General features: G+C 37.9%; 1 protein-coding gene and 1 long non-coding RNA gene across 2 annotated transcripts; both read right to left on the reverse strand.

The window, feature by feature from the left end:
• Positions 1–968: 968 nt before the first annotated feature.
• Positions 969–18,120, reverse strand: LOC134749108 (ras-specific guanine nucleotide-releasing factor 2-like; the record flags this gene model as incomplete). Its single annotated transcript, XM_063684012.1, has 20 exons — positions 969–1,156; positions 1,612–1,745; positions 2,072–2,169; positions 2,541–2,791; positions 5,979–6,081; positions 6,143–6,245; positions 6,485–6,660; positions 7,293–7,546; positions 8,789–8,845; positions 8,957–9,139; positions 9,468–9,538; positions 9,748–9,928; positions 10,297–10,398; positions 10,880–11,068; positions 11,547–11,649; positions 12,039–12,164; positions 12,808–13,001; positions 16,693–16,864; positions 17,572–17,629; positions 18,017–18,120. Coding segments are annotated over 20 exons (2,847 nt in total), but the record flags the coding sequence as incomplete, so codon positions are not given.
• On the reverse strand, positions 3,270–6,253 carry LOC134748932 (uncharacterized). Its single transcript, XR_010128447.1, has 4 exons — positions 6,143–6,253; positions 5,787–5,857; positions 5,131–5,529; positions 3,270–3,431 (listed from the first exon to the last, which is right to left on the reverse strand). It is a non-coding gene; the product is annotated as an uncharacterized LOC134748932 (long non-coding RNA).
• Positions 18,121–18,731: the final 611 nt, after the last annotated feature.

Raw genomic sequence — 18,731 nt, forward strand, 5'->3', positions numbered from 1 at the left:
GACCTGTGAAGGGCATCTCTTAAAATTCGGAATCGACATTCAGACGATATGATCGTTTGCATTTTTTCTATCGTCTGCTTGCTCTGAAAACAAACAATGATTGAATAAAACTACGACGACCGGTCTGGCCTAGTGGGTCACTAGACCCTGCCTGTGAAGCCGATGGTCCTGGGTTCGAATCCCGGTAAGGGCATTTATTTGTGTGATGAACACAGATATTTATTCCTGAGTCATGGATGTTTCCTATGTATTTGTATAAGTATTATAGATATCGTTGTCTGAGTACCCACAACACAAGCCTTCTTGAGCTTACCGTGGGACTTAGCCAATTTGTGTAAGAATGTCCCTATAATATTTATTTATTTAACTAATAATATTAGCCAATCAAAATGAAATTAAATACTTATAGAAAATAATATCTAACACCATGAAGCGTGCAAAAATATGTGACGCAATCTTTTTTGTAGTTCCATGTCTTATAATTTAGGTATATTTTTTAACACATCGTTGTTTTTTTGGCTTTTTCCTTTTCAAAATTATACAAGTGAACGGTATACTTACAGTTTTGTAGACCTTCTCCCAAATTTTCTTCAGGCGATACATCGATGAGTTGAATAGCCCAGGCAGCGCACGATTGCAGCAGGCCGGTTAATTTGTGTATCTTGTTACAGCCCTCAAACGGTGTAATTACAATTGTGTAGACCTTCTTCCAAATTTTCTTGAGGCGATACACCAATGTGTTGAACAGTGCAGCTGTGGGTCTATGCTAGAGCCTTCAAACGGTGAACTTACAGTTTTGGAGACCTTTTCCCAAGTCTTCTTGAGGCGATACACCGATGTGTTGGACAGCGCAGCGCACACTTGCAGCAGTTTGTATATCCTGTTACAGCCCTCAAACGGTGTACTTACAATTTTGTAGACCTCCCAAATTTTCTTGAGGCGATACACCAATGTGTTGAACAGTGCAGCTATGAGTCTAAGCTAGAGCCTTCAAACGGTGAACTTACAGTTTTGGAGACCTTTTCCCAAGTCTTCTTGAGGCGATACACCGATGTGTTGGACAGCGCAGCGCACACTTGCAGTACACCGTTGAAGTTATGGAGACAACGTGCTATGTCGGCGACTGCTGCCCACTTTTCAATGGCAGCCACGCGTCCTGGAGAAAAATTTTTTTTGGATCCATGCTTTTGTTGCTGACTATTTGCACGTCTATAAATCTTATTCTCGAAGCCTTTCTATTGAGTTCCAATTTTATGTAATTTTTTCATGAAGCTTCTTTGACGAAATGGTTCATAACTTTCCACGTTTGAATGAAAGACTTGACAAATATGTGTTATACAGATATACAAAGTGAAGCTAAGTAAAAGCGTGTAAAAAAGTATTACATATCAGGGACGCATGACGCATCCAAAGTAGACTATGTAGTTAAAACGACTTGCGTGAGCTAGAGTCAGTGTCGGATCTCAGCCTTTCTAAAGCTCGGTCTTGGACTTCACAGTCGCACGATGTGAATGGATCTTCCGGCCTTCATGCCCTGCCTTGAGTTCGAGTTTCGAAATCGAAGACGTTTCACAATAAAGATGTATTATTTTTCACTTTGAAAATGCGAACCTGCTAAAGTATATTTCTTGAGGATTTCCGAGATGACAAGGTTGGAAATGTGATTGAAGTGTGACGTCATCAGCAGGATGTGTGGCGCTCGTTCGGCCTTGTCAGCCTTCGTCCACGCTTGCCCCAGGAATTCTCTGAAGGATTACAAAAAAATATTCCTCATATTATAGCATAGGCTACATAAAACCTTAGGTTTCTGCAGTTTTGATTTTTTCTCAAGAGAAAGGACTAACAGGTTAAAGGGTCGCTGACACATGTTTGTATGGAATAAGCATGCTAACGTGTATGTGTGGAATAATCATGCAACCATAGTTAGATTTAACTTTGGATCCACTGCTAATAATATTTTTCAAAGATTGACGCTAATATAGAAACAGAGACAGGTAAATATAAATTTAATTATATTTAATGACATTTACGGGTCTAAAAGTGTTGGTGGTATAAATTTGATTCTCCTTACTCGCTGTGAATGGAGCTAAAGATCTGATAGTCCAAATACGTCATTTGCTCAGCTATCTCCAATGCTGACAGAGTCTCTACGCTTTCTTTAGTTGGTACCTGCAAAAATTGAATAGTAAATTACTTACAATGACAAAAAATTACCATGATGATACAGACGTTGACAATGGCTATAATAATAACAACGAAAATAATAACGTAAAATCGATCACAATTTTTATAATGAGCATGCCAATAATTAAGATGACAATGATGTCGTAGATGATGCTTTTCCCGAAGGTGAAATGAAAATCGCTTACGAGTTTTGTCACATATATAAAATACAATATGTATACTAATATTGATGACAATGACGGCGATGATAGTGATAATATTTATGGTAATGATGATTTAAATAATGACGTCACTGATGATATTAAACAAAATGACAATGGATATAAAGATAACCTATTGGTAGTAATACTACTTACTGGAGGCGGAGCAAACAGAGCCTTCAAATCGACCGCTCTATCAGGAGACCGTTCTAGTAACCGCAGCAGCTGAGCAGCCGCCTTATGTTCCGCCGGCAATAGTCCTGGACTGGCCTCGATCTCTTTCAGGAAGTCCATGGTGAGACCGCGGAGACGCTCGTCTGACCAGAAGTCGGAGGAGTGCTTGGAGATCCAGTGCCTGATCGTGATAAGACAATATAAATAGTTTTTAATGCGAATTTCATGTTGTTCTAATAATATTTATTATAAACATCACATAAACATGTTTAAGTTTTTCTTTATACAAATGTTTAGAAACTCAGCAGTAGATTGTGACAACTTGGTTCTCGTTCTAACAACAGGTGTGCATATCCTCCTCCTTCTCCTTGCTTCGTTCTCCTCAGAACTGAGGGTTGTGACCTCCTATGTGGACCGCATGATTCCGGATGCCTATATTGCCTGTTTAATAAATTCCTTTGATTCCTCTTTGAGGCCACTAACAAGAAATTGTTGTGGACATTATGATATTGATATGAGCTTACTTTGGGAATGCACTGATGAATATTTCAGCCATCAAATGTTAAATTTAATTCATCTTTCCCCAAAATCTTACCCCTTTTCCTTTTAGTTTTTTTTTCAAGTCTAAAACTACTTGTATTTCCTCTTTATCAACACTATCAACGGTAATTTTAAAACCACGAGCTTTGCTAACCTAACCAATAGTTTTACTAAAGTGCTCACCTCAGCACATTCAACACTCGCATAGTAGCCGCAGTAGATATAACAGAGTCTCGTCTAGTCTGCGGAGGTGACGTGGTGGGTGGCGACCGAGGGTTCGAGGATGCCGACGTGGCTACAGCAAATGCAACCGCTGCCGTTGACGTACTGCTCCTACATATTGAAAACTCCAGTAAAGACAAAGAAAAGACACGGGATCTGAGAGCCTACCCAAGATAACCGTATATTGACCAACGCCAATCGAAAACTGTTTCAGAATGTAAGGAAAAGTGACGTGAGCATTTATATACATACAAATACTAGTAGTTTTCCGAAAAATATTAGAACAGTTACATTTACAGTCCCGTAAGGGAAATCATGCGGTTTACATAAAGATAGGTTATTTAACCAACTAGGGAACAAATCAAGTTATTTTATGAAATATTTTGGATTTGTGTTTTTCAGTAGTTACACTGCTATATAAATAATAAACTGAAATACATAACATACACTAAAGAAAAAGTGACCAAGTCCACCGGTGGCCGTGGCGGGAATCGAACCCGCGTCTTCAGCTGACGCGGCTAACGTCCTGACCACTAGACCACCCGGCCACGGCGGTACCCGTCCCAAATTCTCTGGTGTATGCTATCTTTGACCAACTCTAAGGGAGAAATAATTTGATTTGTTCCCTAGTTGGATAGACGGTACCATCTCTCTCGCTATACCGTAATTCAGTAAAGGATTCGTTTAGGAGGTGCAAGTACACACGCACTGCCCGCCCTTGGACTTGGTCACTTTTTCTTTAGTGTATGTTATATATTTCAGTTTATAATAGGTTATTTACGTTTCGTTTGGCGTTTTCTATAAACGGTTGTTATTAGGTTAGGTCCCTTAATAACAGAAAAGGGTTAAAAGTGCGGGCTGCAGGTTACTTAAAAACATTCCGGGAAAAAAAGGCTAACCTTCGGGTGTTTATGGTTTTCTACTTATATAGTACATATGCTCAAATAGGGAGGTTGCATCAATCTCAAATCGGAAACATACGCCAAATTTGGCGGCTTAAAAACTTAAAGTACCTAACTACTTTTTTCTCTGACACCCTGACCAGTGATAAAGCCAAATCCAATCATAAATTTTATATTTTCATTTAATTTGAATTATAAACAGTTAAATATTGTTTTTTTTTTCGTTTAGGATTTTAAGGCTGTTTTTTTTTTGGTTTTTGATTTATTATCCTATCGATCTTGTATGCTTGTTCGTGGAATCTCAAAAGTATCCTACCTAATAAGGTATTTTTAGGGTTTTTATCAGAAAAATAGTTCGCTACAGAAATACGCTGAGCATCATGATGACCACAAAATTATTTGGGTTAGTAATGACGTTTAATATTTATTATATTTGTGCATATTTTCTTAGATAGCCATTTAGTTTGTCAAAGTCTAACGTAGAATTTATTTAGTGATTAGGACACAGGATTTACTAGAATGTTTACATGTAGAGATAAGACTTTTAAGATTGAAACTGGACGGACAGTGAGTTAAAGATAAAAAGGGAGAAAGCAAAATAAAGATTAGAATAAATTACGTAACGCCACATAGTGAACTAACTACTACATGCATAGGGAAAAAGACAAATAGATAGAAAATGTAAAATTAAAAACGATTCAAGTTCATGCATAGATTGATTTAGTCAGGAATTTATTTAAAGGAGACATAATGAATCACAGGGCAGTTTCTAAAGTAGATAATTTTGAATCAAACATGGTGCAAAAACCTCAAAGATATCAATTGATCGTTCAGGCGTTTACGTTAATGAAAAGGGTAAGATTAAATCGTGCCAATTTTCTACGAATTTCAAAAATATTTTTACATACAAATGTCCGAATTGTGTTAGTTCCTGTTTTCTGATTTTGATGGCGTGAGGCTTGTGACAGTTGTGACTGAAGACCATGTAGGAAAAGTTAACATAAGTTTGATAAAGAACAAGTATGAATGGAAGCTAATGTAGACTGAATTGCTGTCGATGTGATAGTGGCTGAGTATAAGCAGATTAAAAGTCAAAAGTAAAACGTGTGGTGAGTTCTGTTCAAAGTGTAGTTCGGTGTGCCCTGTGTACTACATCAATCGAGGACCATACATAAAAAATCTTAAAAAGGGCAAAATTCTAAAAATTCTAAAGAAGCGTAATTTCAGTCGTCCTCTACGGCCGCTCTAAAAGCCTGCAATCTACGAGTTACCTCTCAACCACTCACCACAACGGGTCTTTTCCAAAGCTGTTAAACGAATACCAATTGAATTATTCAGTTATTTCTCTAAACAATTTTGTTGCGTAACGGACGTCACGATCCGACCCGTAATTGTGTGAAAATTATTTAAAAATTGTGATTGTAAAATTTTAGAAAAGTTACATGCCACAACATTGAGATATGAATAAGCTCTCAATTTGTGCTGAACAGTAATTAGTAAATCGATAAAGTTATGAATAAGAGAGATGATGATAACAGTAGAAACAATAACAGGTTAGTCGTACCTCCTGTGAGACTGACGGAACGACGTAATGACCACTCCTGCCTTGGATTGGCTCGTTTCACGACGATAATTCTGAAAAGGTATAAAAAACAATAAGATAACAAAAGAAGAGTACCTAAGAAATCATCAGGGTTCAAATGTTTGGTTCAATAGCATATTGTCTTAAATTATTAACACACTCACTGCCAGCTACCCGCTAGGTGGGTCACCAGTTCGTTGGCGCTTTTCGCTACGAAGCTGAAATATGCGTTATCGGCTACGAACGTAGTGTGTAGTTCGCGCTGGCAGTGCGTTAACTACCATGCCAAAATAAATGTATTTAGAGCTTAATATATGTTATAGAAAAAATGAATATACCTGTACTTGGGACACCTGCGAAGTGACAGAGGAGCGGGGCTCCGAGCCACCCCAGTACCGGCGCCTCTCGCTGTTGATCGAAGAGTTGGTGAAGCGACGCTCGCTGAAAGAAGTACGAGACATTAAGTGCAAACTACAAATGTGGATTTTTTGTTTCACACAACAAGTGGCTAAGAAATTTAAACTGAAAAGTGGAGAGAAAAGGAGCGTAATCCAAGTTAATTCCAATAATTGACTGGCACCGCCTTAATTGAACTGTGTTAAAAAGGAGTATGGCTAATGGCGATATTCTTGTGTAAAGAAATTTGAAGTTGCGACTTGAAATGGATTCCATGGTCATACCTGACAGAGCGCCTCGGTGTGTACCGTCCTGTGTCCGAAGCCCGACGGCTCTCCTCAGTGGCGGCGGCCGCGGCGGCGGCGGCCTCCCGCGCGCCCTCGGAGCGGCGCCGCGCGTCCGACACCGACGCCGCCGCCGGCAGCAGGCGCCGTGGACTTTGCGACATTGTGCGGACTCGCTGAGAAACGATGAAGGATTTGGATATGGCGGATATGTGTTATGAATAGCTCATTTAGTAATTTTTAGGGTTCCGTACCCAAAGGGTAGAAACGGGACCCTATTACTAAGACTCCACTGTCTGTCTGTCCGTCTGTCTGTCCCCAGGCTGTATCTCATGAACCGTGATAGCTAGACAGACTTTCACAGATGATGTATTTCTGCTGCCGCTATAACAACAAATACTAAAAAGTACGTAATCCTCGGTGGGCGAGTCCGGTTTTTTTATTAATGTGCGACTGCGGCTACCATTCACATCCGCACCTATCAGATATTATAGGTCCCAACGATTCCTTATCGGCAAGGCGCAAAGGATATAACTTAATTACTATATATACTTAGGTACGCAAGCCCTATGATGGTCATGTTAAAAATTAAGGGTCAGCAAAAATACTTCTTTCAAAAAGTATCAGAATTTTGAATGAAATCTTGACTTCTTTTTTTTCTTTCCCAAGACATTTATCTCGGAAAAGATCAGTCACTTTGGGCCCTGGGTACCATTTCCATTAAAAATCTGCTGTAGGATTTCATGTGATTGATGCGATCTTGGTCAAATCATCGTTCCACCGTCGAAACTTCCTTAAAGATACTTACCTCCGAAAATCTCTGTGATATCTTAAACTTTTCTTCTTTCTTATTCTTCTCCTGTTCCTCCTCCTTATACTTGATATCCTCATCGCTCTGGTCCACCAGCTCTATGCTCTCATCCTTCATGATGGCTGCGGCCGCATCATTATCCTTGGTCGGGGACTTCCGGGTCTTGGGGTCCGGGGGTTCGGGGCTGGACTTCTTTGGGGTCCCCACTAGGGTCACTGAGCTTATGCCGCCGGGAGATGTGGGGGTTGTACCTTTAAATATATATATTTGTTTACTGTACCAAGCCGTTTGTCGTTAGTATGATAATTATAATTTCAAGCGAAAGTAAGTAAGTAGCATGACGTTGTGTTTTTATATATCTGATAAAGGTCAATATTTGCTATGATATCATTTCATAACCGAGTTATAAACTACGTTATAAATATTTTACAGATCTTGAATTAAAACTTCTCAAAACTACATTATAATTAAACTTGAACTAACTATAAGGAGAACGTACATAGATCAACCCAGTTAGCAAAGTGACGTCAGCGACGTCATAATGACGTAATAAATACGTAATTATGGCGTCATAATGACATCGCTGACGTCATAATGACGTATAAATGCTGTTAGGGAAGTAAAGGAAAAGCTCAACGTCGTTTCGTATCAGGCTGACAAGGAGAAGGCAGAGGACCGACATGCATAGAAATCGCTCCACCGACAAGTCTAACTCATAAATAATTATATGATGAAGATGATGAACTAACTATCGTGAGTTCGATGATTCAACAAACTAAATTGATGGTTGAACTCACTAATTTTTGGTCACTTGCGCGACATATTTCAGAGAGCCTATGTCTTCATTCTCAAGCATAGTTGACAAAATGATTCTTCGGAAATGAAATGAAGGGTTTGGGTTACCTTTCAAAGTCTCATTGCTAGAAGACGTGGCCATTATCTTTGGGATAGTTAAGAGGCTGTTGTCTTTTTCTTCTTTTTCCTCCTCCTTTTGTTAGCATGGTTAAAGACAAACCGATAAGAACATTAGTCAGTAACATACATGCCTGCTGCTACTTACCTGTTTGCTTATTTACATGCTGATTTATATACCATATTGCTTATTTAATTTTTAAATATCAAAGTCTAAATAAGTAACTCAGGGTTAACCAACCTTTAAACTTATTTTAAGGCAGCAGTAGTTTCCTTTGACACTTTTGACAGGTGCATTACAGTGCCAGTACGGTGACTAAATGTTTTTCGCCTACCTCCAAATTATTTTCAGAGGTGATAAAAACACGGGTGTAAATAATTGATTTACCTTGCATACACTTATTGAGGAAGTCCGTCGTGATGGCGCCATTAAATATGGTGACAGCTTATCCTCTTCCTCGCCTGCGTAAAAATTAAACGCTTTTAGTTCCTATCTTTATAAATGCCTTTAGAACATAATAAAGATGAACAGTGTTATATAGCTAATTAGGAAAAAGGCTTAAGTGTAAATGTAAACTTACTTTTTAATCTCGAAGGTTTCCAATGCCAATCTCTTTCACTAAATTCAGATCCATATCCTGAAACAAATAGATTAATTAATTTTATCCAACATAACAACTACTTTTCTTTGCGAGATTTTTCCATGTGGAAACCCTCAATTTGGGAACATAAGCCGGCAGGGAACTTGCCTGAGACAGAGCTAGCAGCGCTGGTCTTCCGCGTAGCATCAGGCGGCGGAGCCAACTCCAACTCTTGGGCTGACTGTTCGTAGAACACCTGCTTCAGAGCCTCGAGGACCGTTACACCGTCGGTAAACACGCGGTACGTCAGTAGGAACGTGTTTAGGAAGTCCACTGAGAGGAAGCGGAGATCTGAAAAAATGAAAGTTTCCACGTTTTTTTTTAGACGAATGCAGCTGAATCTTGTGGTGACACTTTAAATTAATGATCATTGAATGAACTGTAAGTGTTACTTTGTATGGCTATGGATTTACATACTTAGAATTTAATTATTGTATCACATGATAGATACAGCAATTGTGAATTATTGTAAACTGTTATAATTTTTACCCATCAAATCCAACTGATTGAGCATGACATGATAAAGTGACTACCATAATAAACATATAGGTTAGACATTGTCTGTGTAGGATGATGGTTTGATGAAAGACATAGCTGAAATAAAATTGGCATCACTCACCAGTAAGCCGCTGTAGAAGTCGTTGTGGGGTGGCCGATCTGATCTGTGGCACCTTGCATGAATTCAGCGTCCTGAAAAATTACAACATTCTGTTGTGCAACACAGAATAATACGGAAAATGAAATGAGAATATAGGTGATGGTAGATGAGAGTTTTCTCTTTCTTTATCGTTCCCTCACAATTATGACAAATCAAAATGGTACTTCATATGCTCCAACGATGACATATCGTCCTAAAAATCCATGCTCTTTAAATGTGGTGGTTTCATAAGACTAGATACCTGCTGAACCGTATGTCGACGTCATCGGTGAATAGAGCTCTGTCGGAGCGGCAGGCGGGCAGACTGGCGGAGGCGGCACCACATGAACCGCAAGCTCTAAGCAGTTCTGTCAACGCGGCGCTCTCCATACACTGCGCTAGTTCGGAGGTCCAGGCTGCTTTCTCTTCGAGAGTTGCTGCCACTGTTGACACATTGACAGTATATTGATAAACAAAGGTGACAAATTAAAGTCAATCATTGACCGGTTGGAAGGTGCAACAACGGACAATGACGGACAGATTAAGCCTGATAGAATCTGTCTATTCTAAAAATGTTAAAGGATATCCGACTATGAACTCTTCAAATGTAAACCCCTCAAACAATGGATCTGCGTAGTCTCCAGATTTCCAAATTAAAAAAAATAATCAGGAATTCACTTCAAATCTGGAAGAAACTTTTTACAATGTCAGAACATCCACTTTTCATGCTGTTACTATTTACTGCCCAAAACATCAATACAAGAGAGCATTCGAACCGACAAAAGCAACAGACCTGGCGATATATACTTACCTAAGTGAGCACAGATCTGTTCTCCTTTGACTTCAACAAGAATCTTAAAGTCTTTCCCTTGATAGAGATCGCCTCCTGGGGAAGAACAGATGGATGTAGAATCTGAAAATGAGCAAAAGTAATTTTGTTGTAACTGTCGATGTTAAGAATTTTAAGAAAACGTCTTGTGGTGTGAATATTTTTAAAATTCTGCCTGATAGAAGAGATAATTAGACGACTTTAACCTATGATAAAGTATTTGGTATTGTAGGGGTGATTGTATTTTACAAGCAGTAACAAGTTTGATGTTGTTTTATACAAAACTTTTGAAGAAATATTTTTCAAGTTATCGCAAAGCATATAGAAGCGTTTGGTGGTTAAACTGGTTAATCGCCTAAGAACATGTCACTGGTAAAAAATGACATCTGATGGAGATCTGACACATACAACTGATCATCTATAATCAGTTTCCTCCTGTAACTCTGATGTTAAGGAAACAAGCCTCCCAAGATCTTGAGTAAGTTGGAAGCCTTCAATCCCATCTTCAGTATGATCTTCAGATGGAAGATGGTGATCTTAGATGAATGTAATCTTGGAAGCATACCATCATCATCATGACTGCTAGGATCTTCAACTAGCAATGCGTCATGCAGTGGCAGCCTTCCAGTTGGTGGCAGATGCAGTCTTCCTCCCGTAGCCCTGGTGCTGAGGAGTAGGTGGTTGCTGAACAGGAACGCTTGGCGGGCTTGGAGTGAGGCTCGACGGCCTTTACCGACCACTTGTGAAATCGTTCCTGAGGAATAATAACAGATAAAATAAGTACTGCTTCTAAAGCTATGTCCATTGTCAACACTTCGCATTTTTTCGTGTTCGAGTATCATCTTCATCTTTCAATTTTGTCTATGATCTCAAGGATATTCAAGCGATTATGCACATTAAACCGCATACAACTATTAGTCATTGTTTTGTGTTATATAGTCGTTGATTTTTCTGAACCTTCTCAACCAAACCATTACCAAAATCTACTGAATGCCGGAACGCGTGTCATAGCTTGGGATACTTATATCGCCGCTATACTTACTCAACCTCGTATCTGCAACACTCATTTGATGACAAAAACACCCGTATTCCGAATGAAAGAAAAGCGACATTTCCATCAAATGATTGTTGCAGATATGAGGTTGAGTAAGTATAGCGATGATATATTTTAAGTAAAATGAGGCATGCTAGCTTATATCAAATACTACCATTGTTATTTATGAAAGTATTACCTTGTCTGATGAAGACTTGGTTGACGTCGAGCAGAATGTCGCAGCCCTCGATGATCATGCGCTCCACGGCTAAGTTCTTGCGCAGGTTTTCTGTCTCGCTCACCTATCAATATCATAGAGATGATAACATAGAACTTACAGTCAAACATCTTCTTAAGACCTTTATGTTACATACAGGGTGTAAATTGAGTCACCTGCAAGAATATATATGTTATTCTGAGCAATTTTTACTATGGGACCAACCCTGAAATCGCGAAAAAAATTGGCGGTTTCGTACATTTTGGCTGGTCCGATGTTGATATTTTAATCCTTTTCCCTGTCGGCCATAATGTTAACTTAAATATCAATTATAAATTGACACGACGTCATATTATCAATTTGTATTTACATGTTATAAATTCATGGTTTGTTACAGAATTACGCTTAGCTGCAAGTTGAGAAAAAAATTCTCAAAATACACAAATTTCAAAACTTAGAAGCAATGTGCCTCACCTCGTCGTGCATTTGCCTCGAAAGTTCTTCTAATTGCGCGCGCGCATGTTGCAGGCTCCGGCGCTCCACGTGGTCGTGCGGCGTGTGCGCCAGCAGCTCGTGCAGGGTTATAATGTAGCGAGGTATCTGCATAAGAGGTACTTAGAATCTGGTTCGGATAACCATTATTAGAAATCAGTATAGGTATTCGATTCAAAGGACCATTCTTAGATGTTACCATATCCGGTTATCCAGTACACAGGACCACTATTAGTGTACCCTTAATAAGAACGCAGAATGAGATTTTTGAATTGTAGAACTCTGATTATAACTTTGTATCAGACATATATTATTCAGAAAAAACATTACAACACTGCGTTTAATACAAAGAAAAATTTGTCAAAATTCGTACTAAAAAGGGATACACCCTTTCTTTGCAATTTTCTTACAAATAATTATAAACCAAAAAAAAATTGTTGTGCCCAATCTAACTTGGTTTCCAGGGTAAGAGTATTAAAAACTTGAGGAAACTTCTTACTTCTACAGAAGGCTTTCTGTGGCATTGTAACTTTAAGTCTTTAAACTACAATTTTCTGATTAAGCTAATTTTGCGATTTCACTTACGTATTTTAGTCACTCGCACGACATGTTCCGGAGAGCTTAGGTCTCCATTTTCAACCACTAACAGTGACATGAAACATACGTGAGTGAAACCGCAAAATTAGCTTAAATTTGGTAGTTCTCACGATAGTTTAAATTTGATTACAATTTTCTGGTACCAAAAACATACCTGATGCATAGGATACGTCAAGAAAGTCTCCAACGACCGACCCTGACACGCTGGCTTGCTTTCCAAACGCGCCAGTAACGTAGCAAACGGCTGGCTCTGCTTGCACTCAGTCAGCACTTGCAGCGAGTAATGATGGTTCCTCACGTACTCCTGGTAGATCGTCAGCATGGGCAGCAGCATGTCGAACAGGTCCCCTGTGGACACGCCTACCGTCTGATTGTTTGGTTGACAGTTCACGAGGGGTAGCTACGACGACACCGAATGCCATGCTAGCTTCCAGGCTATGAGGGGTTGGTCTCATTTACTGGCCGCCTACATTATAATGTTTAGTCATCAATTTACATTATGTTCTCTAGTTTGTTACAGTGACAAGATTTTTCTTAGGTTTTGTACTAGTTTTTAATGGAACAGTTGACACGTCAAGGGTTTTTTTGAACTTAGTTTTACCCAGACGTGGAAATATACAGTAACTGGAGACAAAATACATACGTACTCAAGCATGAAATGCTCGAGAAAATTTACATTTAAGTCTTGTCACCATTGGTTATTCAGATCGGTATAGAAACACTTTGTGTCCAAAGAACACATCTGTGGAGCATTTCTATACTATGTATTCTGATAAAATGTGCGAAACATGAATATCATTGTAAATTGGTTATGGCGACCAAGATAAAAAATAAATGATGGCAGTTTCATTAACATGTGCTTTGCATTCAGGTTAAGTAAGGAAAGGTCTTTATGAACAACAAAGGATGCCTTTTGGACTGAAGACGGGACCACTTTACACACAGAAAAAATACACTAGGGAGTTATGCAAGGTCACATTCTTAAAGTCATCATATTTCGGAACCGCCATCGGTTTAACATATGTATTAAGGACGCTTACTACATTGGCATTCACTATGGATTCAAGATTTTACTATACAGGTTTCATTGGGACACATATTTTTTAAATTCACTTATTAGGTCTTTATTTCTGTTTGTTTTAAAGTCTTAATGAGCTTCGCCATGCTGCGCTACTCTATTATCTATGTTGTCTAATCTACCTACCTACTCTAAGATATATAATATAAAATTTTGTACACATAATACCTTACTGACTAATTATTCTACATTCTACGCGGCAAAATAAATATTTCTACTCATTTGTTACTGAAAAAAAAAGATACATATATAATTATGATTAATAATAATTACATACCTAAAAGAAATACACGTTTATTAATGCCAGGGTAAATATTAAAATGATTTTTTTTACCTAAATGTCATTATGAAGTGTAATTAAAGTGTTGTACGCATATATATAATTTTGTAAACTATTATTTTCTACTACTAACAGAAAGTCACGCCATCTAAATACTGTTAGGCTGTTACTTGAACAAATAGCAACACATGACTTCAATATAACTAACAATTGCAATAATGATGGCAAATGGCAAATAGTTACTCGATAAAACTGTATACTGTTTTTTTTATGAAATAGGAGGCAAACGAGCAGACGGATCACCTGATGGTAAGCGATTACCGCCGCCCATGGACACCCGCAACACCAGAGGGGTTGTAAGTGCGTTGCCGGCCTTTAAGATGGGAATACGGTTTTTCTTTTCTTGGTGTTATATGTATATATTATACTGGGTGTATTTTTTTAGGTGATACAAGGTATATGTTTGTGATTATACTCATTGCTATGATCAACTTTTACAATAGAAGTAACTGAAATCATAAAAAATAATTCTTATCTCCATATAAATGCCGAATTTAGTATGGATCACGTAAACTTTTCTTTGTGATTTCAGTGTTGCTCTTATAACAAAAGTTGCTTACAGTAATAAGTACAGTCGCGTATGTATATCTTGTATCACCTAAACATTACACGTATATTATAATTTACTGTTAAACGAACTAAGTTTCCACACAGTGCTCTGAACAAAATTGTGAATCTTGCAGAGAAAATTAAACGTTCAACACTAACTTACGTTTGGACAACAGTTGAACATTATTTTCTGATTCCTGGAGACACTTAGTGCTTCCAGCGTTCTAATATATTTAGTATGTTTAAAAAATGGGGTCCCTTTGTTTTACATAATTAATATAATTATTGAAAGTCATAATGTAATGATTGTCATAATATCATTAGTCATAATTCCGAAACCGTTAACTTTTCAGGATTTTCCTCGGGTTATCCTATAGATAGGTTAGGTCAGGTTAGGTTTGTTTTATATGCAATCCTGACCAAGTTACGCGTTTCTGAGAAAAACCAAATTATGTCTAATGATAATTGACAATCATTACATTATGACTTTCAATAATTATGTCAAACAATAGAGACCCATAAAAAATACACAAAAGCTTTCTATTGCATTTTGATCCTAGGATTAATTTCGTCAGCGCATTGGTGGACCTAGACTTTATTTTTCTTTATTAGTTATATCTAAATAATAGCAATATTTGCTGAAACACCAAAAGTAAACATCAGTCACTTGGTGCTTTGATACACCATTTCCATTGAAGTATTGGTCATGCTTTTGCAAGTTTCATTATCAATCAAAATTGGTTTTCCATCAGGTAGACTTATTGAGAGCCATCTTGGTAGCATTCGGTCATTTAATGCGGTTTTTCTTTGATCTATTTGGTTATTAAGTCACTTTTATAAGGGAGCGATGGAAAAACAATTTTAAATCATGCTGTTGGAGATAAAGATAATACTTTTAGAGATTGAGCTTTAACGAAAGTAGAAACGTTTGCAAACGATGCTATTAAGCTTAGAAATAAATTAAAGGTGAAAAAATTCACTGTCTTGGGTAGGACTTGAACCCACGACTACTAGACTAGTACAGTGCTCTGCCATCTGAGCCACCAAGACCGTACCCAATAGAGCGAATATTTCCACCATATATGAGCCGTAGGGAGGCTCTAGCGACATCTACCGTAAGAGTCTTACACTTTTTAAGGCGGTTCCCTGAGTCAGAAGGCGAAAAATCTCCTTATATGATCATGTTTTTCTAAGAGGCGTTGATATTCGTAGACGTGGAAAAAATATATGTAGTTCTTGACTATATCATCTTTAATAACATAGCTTCCGATACACGAATTATGAGACTTCGCTCGATACAATTAATTCCCAAAGTAAACTCTAACTCGGACTTTTAATCAAACTTTACTCGGTTATTTATTATGTGATACATATAAACAAAAAAAGAAGAAAAAATAATCTTGATTTAAATAGTAATTTCATAGCTTTCGAATTTCGATATTGTAAGGTAACGTGTTTAAAATAAATAAAAATCGACAAAATTCGATCAAAATGGACAAATTGGCGCGCATGTTCTTTCCCGTTCTTTCTTGCGAAATGTGACAGTGACAGCGGCAAACCGATGGAACCTTAAACAGCTGCCGGAGTTCCAAGTTATATTGGAAATTCACCAGTAGGTAACGATGCGCTATCCCATACTAAATTAATTTTAATTTATTTCTAAACTTGCAAATAGTTTGAATCGTTAATTTATTGCTGGAGAGCAAATTTTCAGTATTATCTTTTCAAATTTGTCCATCTTCTACGCAACGTGTGACTGCTTTAATTTTTAATAGAAAGGGCCGATGAAATCTAATTGTAGATAGCCCTCTTCTGGACTCCATATGAAATACAGTCACTTTCCCTATATAACATTTAATCACAACCTTATTGAAAATGTAGAATTCCTATTTCAAGTAAAGTCAATTAGAGTAATTGCTGCTATTCAAATTGAGCTTATTTTAGAAACCATTGTTTTACATTTATAATATGTACAGAATTTCTAGAATTCTTTGCGAAACAACTCTTTCGTTTCAATTTGTTGCGTAGACGACAGACATGCACGCATGCATCAAAAATCCATGGCATCTCACCTAATACGAGCGTTGGCCAAGACTCCATGCGAGATGTGAGACCCTTGAAGAAAATCTGGTGTAGGAAGAGCACCGTCTCGCTGTTCAGGAAGATGGAGTTGACGTCCTCGTGGGTGCAGGGGGGTTTTTTGGAGCTGGCCGCCATTTTGAATGGACGAAGGAAGCAAGTTACCTGGGGAGAAAGCAAGTTGATACATATAATATATCATATATGTTGTATCGTACGCCGACTTCTGGCCGAAGGGTGTCGTGTTTCGGAGGTTCCGGGGCAAACTGCCGAATCCGACACAAGAGCAGCCCGCCGATTCAACGGAGTCACGCCGTTTTGTCGCATAAATAGTGTTTAGTTTTAAGTTAATATAGTATGTATTATATTAACTTAAAACTAATGTATGTTAGTCTGTAAGGTATTTGTAATATGGGCCTTGTTGCCTGATTTAATCTTTAAATAAATAAATAAATATAATACTTGTACATTAGCATGTATGCTGAAAAGTACCTTTTTCTCTTCTATTTAGAATTTATAACATGTCGATAACCACGTCAACATACGCCCCGGAGTGTTTAGTTCTTCGGAAAATGCTAAGAAGCTGACTATCAAATTTACAAACCATGAATTATCATCATCAGAGCAACAATCAGCTGCTTCGAATTGTCAAAACTATTTTAATATTCATTCGATCCACATTCGAGAATTTCTGTTTTGCCCTGTGGTTGACTGGTAGAGAATGCCTTAAGGCATTAAGTCCGCCATTTGTACTTGTTTTTAATTGTGCAAGAAAGTTTAAAATAAATATATAAATTATAATATTTAGGTAAGCGACACCTGGGTGGAATGCACCTAAATAATACCAACATATTTTTTTCGTTACGGCTTACCAATATTTCCATTTGTTCTAGATATTCTTCCTCTGATTCAACCATTTTGAAGACCAAGCTGGAAGCAAAAATAACATTATTAACATTAAATATGCGTCTTTGCAGGATCAAAGACGTATAATTAACGTTAATTATACAATCAGTAACAAAGAGTTGTTTCGAGAATAGAAATCTGCATGAACTCTTGATAAAAGTCTTTACAGAAGGGACATTAAAACTTTAAGTTAGAGTAACAAGCTCTTTGACTGCCTAATAATGAGAAAATGAGCTCATTATTATGTTCGAAAGTCGTTTCATGCCATCAATTTCATCATTGGCCCTTTCGTCTACTGCAGACGGTTTATAGTATAACACCGGGGAGACACCGTTTTTGGTAGCTGAATAGATTAATGTGAGACCATCATGGTCCAGACGATTAGGTAGCTTTAAACAAATCTTACTGTACCTGTTTCTCTTCCGCATGCTTTCAGCGTGAGGGCTCTTGATGTACTGGTCGACAATCTGCTTCCATCGCCGACGGCACAGCCAGCCTCGGAAGAAACTCTGAAAATTTAGTTTAGATTATTTTTCTCTCTTTTGACTAAAGAGTCATGTAAAAGAGTCACTGACGTCACTGTGTAAATTTGTCGTCTAAAGTGAGTCACTTTCTTCGGTACCTTACTGTATCATACTTATCACTTGGGAATTGGGAACACTGGTAATTCTGAGAATAGCTTATTAGAATCTTTAGTACATTACATAAGAGGCGATTTTCGGAACAACCCGGCATTCGAGAGTGATTTGGAATTATCAGAATACACCCTATTTCATTTAAGATCGTTTTAGAAAGTGACTAGCGTCCCGCGTCCTATAACCTCGTTATATCAATGTTAAAGTTTCTTTCTACAACCAATCTTATTCTTCTCGTGTCGATGCTCGATGATTTCATATTGAGCTATGTTACTTTGGAAGTAATAATTTTCTCTAGACTTATATTGACCGGGATATAGACCGTGATTACCTTTTGTATTATTTGTGAGCTCCCGATATTTCGACGCAGTTACCTGCATCATGTTCACGGGTGACTGAAGATAGCGGGTGGGTGTCAAAGTTGTGTAGACAGCGCTCTGTCTACCCTCATTCTTGCGCGTCGGCTGCTCACAAATAATACAAAAGGTAAT

This window comes from Cydia strobilella, chromosome 17 (genome assembly GCF_947568885.1).
Source record: "Cydia strobilella chromosome 17, ilCydStro3.1, whole genome shotgun sequence".
In the NCBI taxonomy this organism is placed as follows: Eukaryota; Metazoa; Arthropoda; class Insecta; order Lepidoptera; family Tortricidae; genus Cydia; species Cydia strobilella.